The sequence below is a fragment of the Crocodylus porosus genome, unplaced genomic scaffold (genome assembly GCF_001723895.1).
Source record: "Crocodylus porosus isolate Cpor-Errol unplaced genomic scaffold, CroPor_comp1, whole genome shotgun sequence".
Classification (NCBI taxonomy): domain Eukaryota; kingdom Metazoa; phylum Chordata; order Crocodylia; family Crocodylidae; genus Crocodylus; species Crocodylus porosus.
Window position 1 is genome coordinate 61731827 of NW_017728949.1, and position 12618 is coordinate 61744444.

General features: G+C 44.5%; 1 protein-coding gene across 1 annotated transcript in view; it reads right to left on the reverse strand.

Annotated features, from left to right (window-relative positions):
- Nucleotides 1–1829: 1829 nt before the first annotated feature.
- MUC13 (mucin 13, cell surface associated) overlaps nucleotides 1830–12618 on the reverse strand; it is a 24000-nt gene continuing 13211 nt past the window's right edge. Inside the window, exons 7-12 of the mRNA XM_019554518.1 lie at nucleotides 11529–11660; nucleotides 8826–8940; nucleotides 7941–7978; nucleotides 5445–5532; nucleotides 4071–4308; nucleotides 1830–3040 (exon numbers count right to left, since the gene is read on the reverse strand). Of these exons, the coding sequence (XP_019410063.1) occupies nucleotides 2990–3040; nucleotides 4071–4308; nucleotides 5445–5532; nucleotides 7941–7978; nucleotides 8826–8940; nucleotides 11529–11660 (662 nt within the window). The 3' untranslated portion in view covers nucleotides 1830–2989. The remainder of the gene's footprint in view (nucleotides 3041–4070; nucleotides 4309–5444; nucleotides 5533–7940; nucleotides 7979–8825; nucleotides 8941–11528; nucleotides 11661–12618) is intronic.

The window sequence follows — 12618 nt, forward strand, 5'->3', positions numbered from 1 at the left end:
CCTGACTGGTAGGTGTGCTCCGAGTAGATCTACGGCATCTTAATGACTGGCACTGAATGACTGGCCTCCACTTTGGTTCCGATCCCCAGGTAGACTGTGCAAGATGAACGGTTAAATGACCTTCTAAACCAGAGCGGGCAATTATTTTGGGTGGAGGGCCGCTTACTGAGCTTTGGCAAGCCATCGAGGGCCGCATGACAGGCAGCCAGGGGCAGATAAATATTAATTTTCTAAATTTTTTAGGGGCCCCGCGGGCCGGATAGAATGGCCTTGTGTGCTGCATCCGGCCGACAGGCTGCATTTCGGCCACCCCTTTTCTAAACTCAGAGACAATACTCATGACACTCCACACCGTTGCTTTTCTCAGTTCACTTTTCAGCTTGCCTTTCCAACTTGCTTTTCACAACTATGCTCAGCGTCTCAGCCTAGAGAAAGCATTTATAGCTGACTTGGGAAGCCTGAGGAATAGTGATTTGATCAGAATGACTGCAGACCCTTCGAGCGCAGTTAGAACAAGTAAATGATGCTGCTACTGCTACATAACTAAACTCTGAGCTAAGGCAATTAAAATTCCTCTGTGTCCAAATGACATGAATGCCTGACAGCTCTAGCAATTTGTCTTGCTGTCTTTGACCTTGAAGTTTCGTACACCATCCACTCACGAAAGGCTCATTAATCTTTAACTCCTGGTTAAGCCTGAAAAAATATATTTCAAACCCTTCTGAGTTGCAACACCTCTTGGCATAGCTGAGGCAGAAGTATGGCCACAACTCCCTGCCTCATGATATCTTAGGCTTTCTGCTTGTGGATCTGGTCTTCCACTGGCGGCCATGGGCTTTAGCACCTGGCCAGAGCAGGAGCTGATGCCCAAGCAAGCAAGTTCAGATTAAGGTTTCAGACAACTGTCTTTATTGACCTGAGATCTCTACTGACAAGGTCACTCACATTTACGTTTCACACAGTTTGGTGGTACATAGCATCATGGGAAAGCAGGGCCGTAAGTGACCTCATGAGGTCATCTAGTCGAGTCCCTGCTCAAGGCAGGGTCCTCCCTGACTAACCCGCCCTAGCCAAATTTCTATCTAACCTGTTCTTCAAAACTTCCAGAAATGGAGAGTCCCCAATTTCTCTAGGTAGCCTGGTCCAACGCTTCACCACCATCACAGTCAGAAAGTGCCTCCTAATGGCCAACCTTGCCTAGGGCCCGCGTGGTAGGTGGGACAACAAGGGAAAAAGAACAAGCCTTTAAGTGCCATCCTGGATACAAGAGCCATGCCACTTATCTTGTATTCCTTACAATGGGCTGGTATCCTTCCAGTACCATTGCCAATTACTTTTAAAGACTGAAAGTGCTTGTGGAGAGGAGAATGTATAGTGGCATACATCGTGGGTATCAAGGAGGAGCAAACCTGCCACTTTTCCCATGAAAACAAAAGCCTATTGGAGCGAAAGGAGAATTTCGTTTTCTGTGAGATGGTTACAGACTTTGAGGTCCGTCCACAGAAGAACACGTATGCATAGGGACAAGGTTGGTGTATCATAGAAACACTTTGATACACCCGCTTTGCAATTTTCAAAGGAGGCTACAGTGGGCTAGGTGCCCAACTCTCCTTGGAAATTATGTAAATGTATGTGCAAACCTCCCAAGTCTAAATATTATGGCTGCATTAAGGTTTAATGACTGTTTCTACTGAATGAGTGCCTCTGAATGAGTGATAGGAATAAACCAAACTGCTAGACCCATTTGGGGTTTTCAAAATCTAGTCTCAGGTACACATTTTGATGCTTGTATTCCCTTGCTGGTGAAAAAGAAATCAAATTTGTCTGAGCAGCATTATATCAAACAGTCTACTGAGCAGAATCTGTTTAGTTTGCACATATCAGGAACATGCATCAGAAAACATAACATTCAATTCAATCAAATTATATTTTAGAGTTAACAAACCTATTTAAATATATGTACAGTATTTTAAATGCTGCCCTTAGTCAATAGACAACCTACTTAAATGCCAGATTATAGATTACATATCATTAAAAAAGATTTGCTGGAGGTACAAAGGAACACTGAAGATGCATGAGAAACTAGAAATACGAAGGGAAAAATGTCAAGCATTGCTTTTCACAGAACTATAGCTGTTTAAAGGAAAACAAGCTTCTGCCTTCCTTGACTCCAGAGAAAAGCAAAGTGATCACAAATTATGTAAGACAAAGAAATATAGTTTATGCCCAGGAGCTATAGTGTTGAGGTATTAGCCATGTTGCTGCATGGGGAGGAAAGTGTATGTGTATGTGACTCAGGTTCAGAACTGAACCCTCTCAAACAAGGGGTATGGGGAAGCAATTTTGAATCTATACTTATTCTAATTCCTGGCTGAATTTTTATCACAGGAGCAAGTGTGGGTTTCAATTAAGATCCAAGCTCCTTGGTTGGACCGTTCCTTTGGCAGATCAATGCACCTGGAATCTAAAGCAGGATGAAATCACAGGCGGTTCTTAGCAGCCTTGACTTGCACTAAACTTGCACACTCTTTTGGCAATGTCCCAGCTCACTAAACACCACTGCAGGTTTGCTTGAGGTAGTAATGGTAGCAGCAGTGAGCCCAGGCATTTTTATTGTCAAGTGATCTGGAACATCTCTGAGCAGGGATGAGTGGCGTGGTGGTTAAAGTGTCGTTACCCTGAGTGCGCTAGTGAGTGATAGAGCTGCATTGATCTACCACTGCCTTAGAAACCTAGGCAGTCAGAACCTAAGATGGAGAAGCTCATTCATGCCCGTAAGGACATCTTGGTGCCATTTTTATTGGTATTGATTTAAGGAGGTTAATTAAGGCTGATGTCTCCTTCAGAGAGGTGCTGTCAGGAGGATAGGGAGTGTTGAAAGTTTTCTATCTGCCACACAGCTGAGATCATCCTAGTATTGAAGCAGCTGCAGAACCCATCGGGTCCATTGTCTCTCTTGAAGCCTCGCAATCTCTTGAGCTACTTAAAATCAGGATCTGCGCTGCAACCTGAAGCCATCACTTCTTGCTGACATGTCATACTGGAGAGGAGATGAAAAAGAAAAAAACACATGAAAGAGTTGGTGGGTCAGAAAATACCACCCTCCAAATGAGTCCTGCTGGAGCCCTTCTACATAGCATCAGCTTCGACAGAAAATGAAACACCTTTTGAAGCAACTATATTTTGAGACAAATTCTCACTGGTGAAAAGTTAACTTTCTTGATAAGCTGAAGTCCAACCAAAGCTGTACCTGTATGGCTCAGAGCACATGGTTAATTAGATGCTTAGCTGAATGAATTAGATCCTTTTTCATCAGCAGCTTTTTGTATGATGTGTACTGCCAAACTTACCATTGTTTCTCACCTTCAGGGATTAGGATTCAGTTCAGCAAAGCATTTTAAGCACATGCTTGAAGTTAAGCACATAAGCTAATTTTTAATTCAGTTGAGAAAATGAGGGCTTTCCTGAGTTGGATCCAAAATCCTTGTCAAAGATCTGCAAATAAGTGCTGTCCTGCCAGCGTGCTTTTCTCAGCCTGGGTGCAGGGCACAGCACATGGAGATCTTTTACTGATCTCCATCATGTTCTTGATGTATGAAGAGCAGCCACCTGAGTACCACACAACTCAGCAGCTCAACTGCTGAGCAGAAAGAGGCAAAATACTTCGAATGAAACACAGGCAGTGGGTTTCATCATGCCAGGAAACATCCACCTACATAACGGGTCTCTGCTTTATAGAGCTCCCTGTGCTGTTCTAAACGATGGGCGAGACTCTGCCCTTTAAGATACCTTTGCAGCCTCCAGTCTTGGGCTGTCCCAAGGGCTGAAGCAGCCATGGGTATGAAAGTCTAAGGTTGTGTCTAAGCCTGGAGCGGTCTTCTTCAGCTTCTATGCTGAATATTTACCCTGTGGATCCGGGGCTGTTAGATCACCTTTTGCCACTCCCAACATTTTTCCTAGTGTACAAGTGCTGGGGCAGAGGTGAGGACTTTGCTTACTGTCTTTGGCACTTTCTCTCCATTGCTAGGGTCAAGGTACCCAACCCTCATAATCATGCACAAATCACTTACATCATCATCATAGTCGTAATCCTTCTCAGGAAGGTAGTTCCTATTTGGTGGGTTCGCTGTGTAAGGGTTACCTCCCTCAAATCCTTGGTTTGCTCGACCCATATTAGTTTTGATTCTGGGGAAGATTCTTCCCCCTGCCTCAACGTTGCTGCCAGAACTTCCATTGGATAGTTCTTCTGCATTTTTCTTGTTCAAGTTTAGCAGATGTTTCTTCTCCGGATCGGATTTCTTTGTTGTCCTTTAATGGGAAGAGAGCATCTTATAAGCAGCTTTATTTTTTAGTTGCCTCTTAAGTTTTCCTCACCCCCTTTTTCCATGTTCTTTCAGTTCAGTTGTGAAGTCTGCAGTGAAAGCCATTATTGCTGCCAATTGCTTTTGCCCCTCTTTGTGAGATATGCCCACCTTAGGAGGACTTTTCACAATGGGTGTTTATACACATGCTCCGGGAGCGCACGGTGGGGCTTTAATTTGACTGTCTCGTGTATTATGGCAGCAGGGGTGTTTTAACTAAAGCTCATCAAACGAGCTTTAGTTAAAACTCCCCCACCACCATTTTTCAGTGTGGGCATGCTAATACACGAGATGCTGGAGCCCGCTGGGGTGCAGTAATTACCATGCTCCAGCAGACTCAATCGAGTCTGCTCCAGCACACTGTCATTACAGCACGCTGGAGCAGCCTTGTTGCACATGTATAGGCTCCCAAAGACCTTTGTCCTGTCTCACTTCAAGGGTGGGGTGAGAGCAAGGGCAAAGTAGCTGTGGTTGAGTGGCTTCTTGACATCCTGCTTGGCCAAAAAGTAGGTAAGGTCCATTGGAGCTGGCATGGGAAAGGGGCTACTGGGTCACTGCTTCTCCGTATCCAGTAGCTGGGAATCCCATAGAAGGAGTACAAAGACCATGGCTGCCGTTCTTGCTCTTAGACCGGCGAATAGCTACCATGGAGGTCCACAAAGCTATTGAACCTGAGCTGCAGAGTCCAAGCTCTCTCAGTTCCCTTACTTAGCCCCTTCAGTTTAAGTTTTCTTGGGTTTGGGGCAAGAATATGAATTTACAGGCATTAAGGACATACAGCCCAGTTCAGTCCTATGCACATATTTTGAAGACCAGGCAGCCCTCCCGGCTCAAATTCTCAACCACATGAGCACATATTTATTAGGGGAGCTTACAACCTGCCCTTGAGGAGGATAAACACACAGCTACTAATACAAATTTTCCTGCAAAATTGAAGTAATGACGTGTCCATTTAGTATGTCCTTATGTGTCCACACCCCCATGTGCAGCCTGAAACATCTTCCCCTTCCCTGTGAAACTCTGTCTCACTCTGTCCGTAAGCATAGCCTCTCCTTTTAAATAACCACAAAGCAATTATTTTACCTCACTGATAAGCAAATGACCACTACAAGTAAGATGAGGATAGCAGCCCCAAGTACGCAAGCCAATATTATAACGATCAATAGGAAATCTGAAAAAGAGAGAGGAAAATGAAAAATTCATAGTGAATACTGAAAATGTGAGTGCCTTTCATTTCACTTAAAAATAGATTAATACATTTTGGAGTAAAATCCCATCAAAACACATATTTTCTTTGCGTATTAATTGTTAGGGCATTGAGTGCGATCAGCAGCGTCCTCACCATGAACTGGGATCACTACCTAGATCAGAGTTGCACTGAAGTGAGTGGGACCCTCCATATGTTGCAGGCTACCAGATCCCAGCCCAAGACTGGTTCCAGGGCTAACGACTAGCCTGGATTACAGCCTTTGGTTTTCATTAATTTCCCTGCTCATTACGTTGCTATTTTCTTTTTATGCTGACACACCAGCCTCAGGCTAGGGGCTGGAGAAGGTTAGAGAAGTTACAGAGGGCTGCAAAGAATATCTACTCTGGAGAAGAATGATCCCCCCGCCCTTGCTTGGATGATATTTTCCAGATTTTTATGGAGAAAAAAAGAAAGAATCACTTTTTGACAAAAAATTGCAAAAAGTAGGGGAAAAAATGCATTCCCCCCCCTCCTTGTGTTCATTGAAAAATGTTGTGGCGAAACAGAAAGTTTCAATCTGTTCTACTCTGCATTTTAAAACTTTGCATCCACACACCAGAAATAGGATGGACTTGTAATAAAATGACAGGCTTGGGCATCCTGAGGCCTGGGTTTAAGGGTTCAGTCTGCTGTTAGGCCCCGGGCTATCATGTGATTATGAGCAAGTCGTTTAATCTATTTTAACTCTCTTCCTGTAGGATGGAAATCATATCATTACCCTAGCTCCATCAAAAATTGTGAGACCTGTTGAAGCAATAGTTTAAGTATGGATGCTGCCAATGCAAGAACCCACTGGCTGAGAGGGGAAAACTCCATACAGGGTCAAGGCTGCCCTTTTCATGACCTTTGGGCTTGTCAATCAAGCATGACCCAGTTTCTGTGTTACTCATGCGCAGAAACAAGCAAGCCCCAATCTGACGCACGCTCAGTTTCCCTGAAAATCTGGCTAGAACATTTTGTCGGAGGATTGATTTGATTGGTTAAAGAAATTCATATTTAAGGCTAGTGAGCCGCTCCTCTGGTGGGGGGAAGAAGATCGCGTCACTGGAGACAGAAGCTGGTGTTTCCAGGGACTGTCTGGCAGTCAGGATCTTGGGCCTACTGATCTCCTTCCCCGACTGGCACTTCGTGCTGTTAGAGCGATTGCGGTTTTGATCTCCCGGTTCCCGATTAAGTTTCACCGATTACTGACTACGATTTGGACCATCCCGCTGCGACTTCACCTCAGCATTCTGGCATCCTGACCTCGGCATTACTCTCCGGCTACCCGATCGTCCGCCAGTTGGGACTGGCGTCACACCACAGCTTTCTACGCGTTACAGTTTTGTTTGTTCAGTTTCCCAGGTCATGAGCTGTTGACCAGCCCTGGGACTAGGTCTTCGGACCGAACCTTGTGGGCCAACAGACCCCTTTGTTGTATTTGTGATTACTGTAACTGAAGACATCGTTTTCCAACGCACCTAACCGTAAGTCAAATAAATTCCACCTCGTTTAAGAAACCGCTACGCTTCCCATGGCTCAGTTCTCCATAGCCAAAAGAACCCGGCCTGTTTCCGTGCCTAACTGCCACCCCGGCCCACCGTGACACTGGGGTTTGGTTCATCCCCCCGGGACAAGGCCAAGTTGAGTGACATTTGTAATACTCTGGTAGAAATAGCTTTGCTAAATTGAGTGGGGAAATTCTGTGGGGAAGTTTCTTTTTTTTTATACACTTATATAGCATGGTATTTCTTTGCCGTGTTTCCCCTTGTGCAACAGCCTGCAGAGCAACAGAAAAACCAACTGTCCCAGGTCGAAGCCGGGCAGCTCTTTCTCTGTAGCTCATGGTTAATGCTCAGAGGTGGCAAACTCCTCCTGAATGCTGTTCAGAAACGCAAAGGAACAGGAATGTATCTGCTAACTGTGGTCAATAAAATAAAATATCCATCACGCTTTACTGTGGCAGAGCCATCACATCTAACAAAAGAGTGAGCTGTATTCTGTACTCCCTTTTCCATGTTATAACAGAATTGGCCAGTAAAATCTAGTGAATTAGTTCCATGTCGCCACTAGGAAGATGCACTCTTCTCTGTTCATTTCTGGTTTCTTTCTCTATTTGGGTGGAGAAGTTTTGCATCCTCACTCATCCTTCCCTATTTTTTTTTTATTAACATGCTGGGGTTGTGTCTCTGTAACTGCTGCTATTGCACATCCTGCATAGCAGCTCCACAGCTTAGACATTGCTGGAATTCTTGCTATTAAATAGAAAGAATCTTTTTGACATTAAATAAAATAATATTGGAATAATAAAGGCATTAACTAAAGAAACAATTAGAAACTCCTCTACTCACTGTTCTTACAGTCTACTCCAGAATAGCCAACAGGACATCTAAGGGATAGGAAACGAAAACAGATGTAATTTTTGTTCAAGTCAAGCAAGCACCAAGAAATAATGAGCCACTAATGTCAACCATCCCACCACCATAACAGATTTCACATTTGTCATCTTAACTCAAAATCCATGTTGTTTCTCTAGGCAGAGTTACAAGTAAGAAAAATAACGGAGGAACATCAATATACCTTTTTAAAGTAAGATCTCTCTAGCCAAAATTTCCAGAAACGACTAGCAATTTTAGGCAACTTAAGTCCCCTTAATATCACCCAATTTCCAAAATGCTCATCTCTGAAATCAGGTTTCTTTTCTTAAGGAACAAATTGTTTAAAGTGGGTACCTACAAGTGAGGCACTGATCACTTGACTGAATTGATAAATCGCTTCTAGAAAACTTGGCTTGGGGTTATCAAAGTGTTTTGGGGGCATCTGATTGCTGACATCTTTTCATTTTTTTCACCCTAATGCTGCCAGTTTGAAATATGACTTTCGCTAATGTGAGAATTACATTTTCTGGGAAAGCGGCAGGCGAAAAGGAGCCAGATTCACAGAGCGACTGTGTGGCTGGTAACGTGGGCTGCTTCCCCCTCTGTTCCACTAATGGGTTTAACCCTGTGCTGGAGGAGACACTTTTTTGAGAAAGCACACAAGATACCCAGTGCATAATCCCCATTGCCCTCTATAGAGGTTCTCCCGTTGATACAAAGCCGCAGATCTGCCCAGCATGCGTTGATGACTTCACGTTATTTAACTTGAATAGTTTCAGACAGCAATATTGTCAGGTCTATTCTGTTTTAAATGCGGTGTTGCCTTTGGTCAAGCTTACAAAACAGCTGAGTACTCACGGCACACATTTTGACTCTTCTAATTTAAAATCAGGAAGGCAACTGCAAATTGGAAAACCCGTCTTGTTGTAAGTACAGTGTTCATGGTTTTCACTGGTGCACATGCTGTTGCAATCTGCATTTCCAATAGAAAAAACATAAGGTGACCTTAAAGAAAGCCTGAAAATGGACATTTTGATATAGGGATTTAATGATGCAACATGTAGAGATTGACATGCTCAGTCAATACCGAGGTGCGTGGCAAAACCCACGTTGCTTTTAGTAATCTTTGGAAAACTCTGAATTCCAGGCGGGCTATGGAATATTGTTGTTTTGTATATAGAGTTATACACACATACAGCTAGACCCTAAGTAGAAGCACAAAGCAAAAGGTCAGTCCTTGCTTGGACCATCAACACAGCCGGGAATTAAAATTTGGGTGGATTCCATGTGCTGGTGACGGGGCAGTGACCAACGCTCTGACGTCACAGCAAATCATTCATAATGCCTGGGTGCAAACTAAACAGAAGACTATGGCCTTCTTGGGCCTAGCCCAGGAGGCACAAATATTTGCATAGCCACACGCTCAGCATGAAATAACAGGGAGAAGCCACACGCTACAGGAAACTCTCAACCCTTATGAAGCCAAGCCATGTCCTCAGAGGCCGTCATAGCAGAATGAGCAGACTGCCGCTCCTTTGAACGTGGGAGAAGTCCGCTAAGGCCCAGCTTTGCCTCCATTTCCTGTCCCAGCTCCTACCTACTCTTGTTTCTGGTACCCTAGCTCTGATTCACATAGAAGTTTTGGGCTGGAAGGGACCTCGTGAGATCATCGGGTCCAGCCCCCCTGCTCTGGGCAGGAAGGACTGCTGGGGTCAAATAACCCTGGGAAGGCATGCGTCCAGTCTCCTTTTGAAGATCCAGGGTAGGTGCCTGCACCCCTGCTGGGAGTCTATCCCACATGAACCATAAAGAAGTTTTCCCTTACATCCAGTCTGAAACCTTCTTCTAGGAGTTTATGACCATTACTCCTGGTTTTCCCCTGGGGTGCTTCGGTGACTAATTGCTTGCCTAGCCCCTGTTGCTCTCCCCTGATATATTTGTAAGCTGCCACCAAATCCCCCCAAAATCTTCTCTTTTCTGGGCTGAACAGTCCCATATCTGTCAGCCTTTCCTCCTTCAGGCCTCTAATCATACGAGTGGCTCGTCTCTGGACTCTCTCAAGCTTCTGATATGGGGCTTCAGCTCCTGATCTTTGGTTTCTTTCCCCGGTTTCAGCCCCATGCCAAAACCCCCGTAGCCACGCGGCTCTAGACATTTCTCAGGACTGCCTCCTCCCCAGCTGTGGCTGGGCTCCTGAGAATCCCATCCATACAATTTGCAATACCTGGTGTGGCCACTAAAGCCTCAGATATTAGAAGCCATCTATTATGTAAAAACTTCAATTGCTTGGCGAAGTGAAGCTAAAATGATAGCAATAAAGTTTCTAGCCATCACAGCTGGAGAAAACAGCTTGAAAACATGACTGTAATTCATAGGCACCTTAATAGGACTCCTTCTGGACCATCGATCCAGCTGTGAGAGAACAGACCCCATCCACTCACTCCTCTTGAGTGCACTGAGTGGATGGCTTAGAGCATCCCGGGACTGAGCAGAGGCTTTCCATCTCATGGGAGTTAAAGGTAGCTCTGGGAGAGACTCTGGGCTCCGGTCCGAGTTATAGGGGCTGCTCCCAAGCCATGCACTTTTCCATAACTGCACTCTGCCATGCGCTCTGTCAGTGCTAGACCCAGGATTGGAAGAGAAGGCATATAGAGAAGCCTGGAAGTTTAAAACAACTGACAGTAACTAAAGACACCGTGTTTATTATCTTGAAAACTTTTTGATTTTTAAGTTCTCGTGGTTTGTGAATGCGGTGGATTGGTAATGCTGGCTTAGACGGAAGAGTTGCCAGGGTGTGTAGTATGCAGCAAGACATACCAGCTTGAAAACCCAAGGCAGCCTGGCAGTAAAATGGTGGAAGTAGGATTGGGGGAAGTAGCCAGGCTGATGGCTCCCTGAGATGTGATGAGGAAGTGAATAAAGTGGATATGGGGGGAACCTCAGACCCCAAAGACATCAGCAGGCAGGCAGGCAATATAATAATACCAAATCCTGCTGGGAAAAGAAGGGAGCTCTGATTCATCAACACTGTCAACATGAAAAAGGCCTGTGGTTTGTGAACTACTGGTATGCACCATCAGGTCCCACATTCTCACAGGCCCCTGAAGCACTTGCAAGGGGAGAAGCCTATCTAGCTATTCTAGGGCTATGGGAGACTGTTATTTATTCAGTGATTTAGACCCTGAGGTCCTGCCCATGCACAGCACTCAAGTAAGTAGTCCCTCACTAAGTTCAAAGGTGATAACCAAAAGCTTAAACTTAGTCATATACTTATGCATTTTACTGAACTGGAATGCAGTTACTAAAATTGTGCTTCATTTTAAGGTAGTGTTAAAGAGATGTTGTAGCCATGATGTCTTTAGGCACATATTCTTGCCTCTCATTTAGTTTTAAGGAAATGCTCATTGCCTAATCTGGGCCTTCACACTTGTTTTTTTTCAGAGCTGCAGGGGCCCAGCCTGAGAAATCCATCTTTTTTTTTCCTTAATGGCCCTGATACAGAGTGTAACTGAGGAAGAATTAACCCATCTGCAGCACTTATAAAACTTGCACATTTCTTACATGAACAAACTCTGTCTTCCACGTTCTTCTTGAATGCCCCTTCTTTGCACTGGCACACTAGTATCCCATCAGCCGATTTTTGGCACGTAGTGGTCACCGGATCACATCCATACACAGCACATTCACTGAGCGCTAAAAGCAAAATAAAAAAGACAAAAGCTGGTTAGAAAGTAAAACTTAGCATTAGCAATATAAAGCACTATGATGGCTGACTATCCTACATATTATATACTTAGTATTTTGTAAGTGTTAAGCTGCATTTAGGACAACAGCTCCCCATTTATTTTGAATGAACACTCATAGTCTTGAAGACCTTTCCTCCTCTTTCCCATCAAATGCTGCTGATCCTATCTTATCACAGTTGCTGATTTCTCATCACTCCTGACTTGATATACTGCCAAAAAGCCTTACTTTCTCCAGTCCAGAAATGATTCTGTTTTTCCCCAACTTTAACAAAAAGTTCTCATGAACATTTCTTCCCTTAACCTGTTTTTAAAAACTGCATGACCCCTACCCTCAACTTTTACTTCCGTCTTGAATTATACTTTGGTACATGGCATTTTGGGGTGCAGATCAGAGCATATGGAGGACTATTGGTAGAATCAGACCCTATATTCATCTATACAGATGTTGAACACTGTGCAACATCATCACTTAAAGTTGGGATAGAGATATAATGAGGGAAGAGTCTCTCTAATAGACTGTCTTTAGGATAAATTTTTTTTTCAGCAGATTATGCCATATTTGTCCATGATAAGGGTTTTTCTACATTTCTGTGAAGCTGTTGGCATCCTCCATTTTCAGAGAGAGAGTGCAGCAGAGGGGATGGAGGCTCATGCGGCAGGGTGGGGGGAGAAGGGGATCCTAGAGGGCTGCATACTGCCAGTGCTGCCAATACAGTGGGGAAGGGGGATCCCTCTACCTCTCCAGTTTTACCCCATGAGCATGGCTGGTGCAGTGTGTGTCCCAAGCCGTGCTGAAGTTGGACAGCCCTGTTCTAATCCTACCACATCCTTACAAGGATGCTAAATGGGCAGAAACAATTGGTGACGGACAGAGGGGACAAGGCTGAACTCCTCAACGAGTTCTT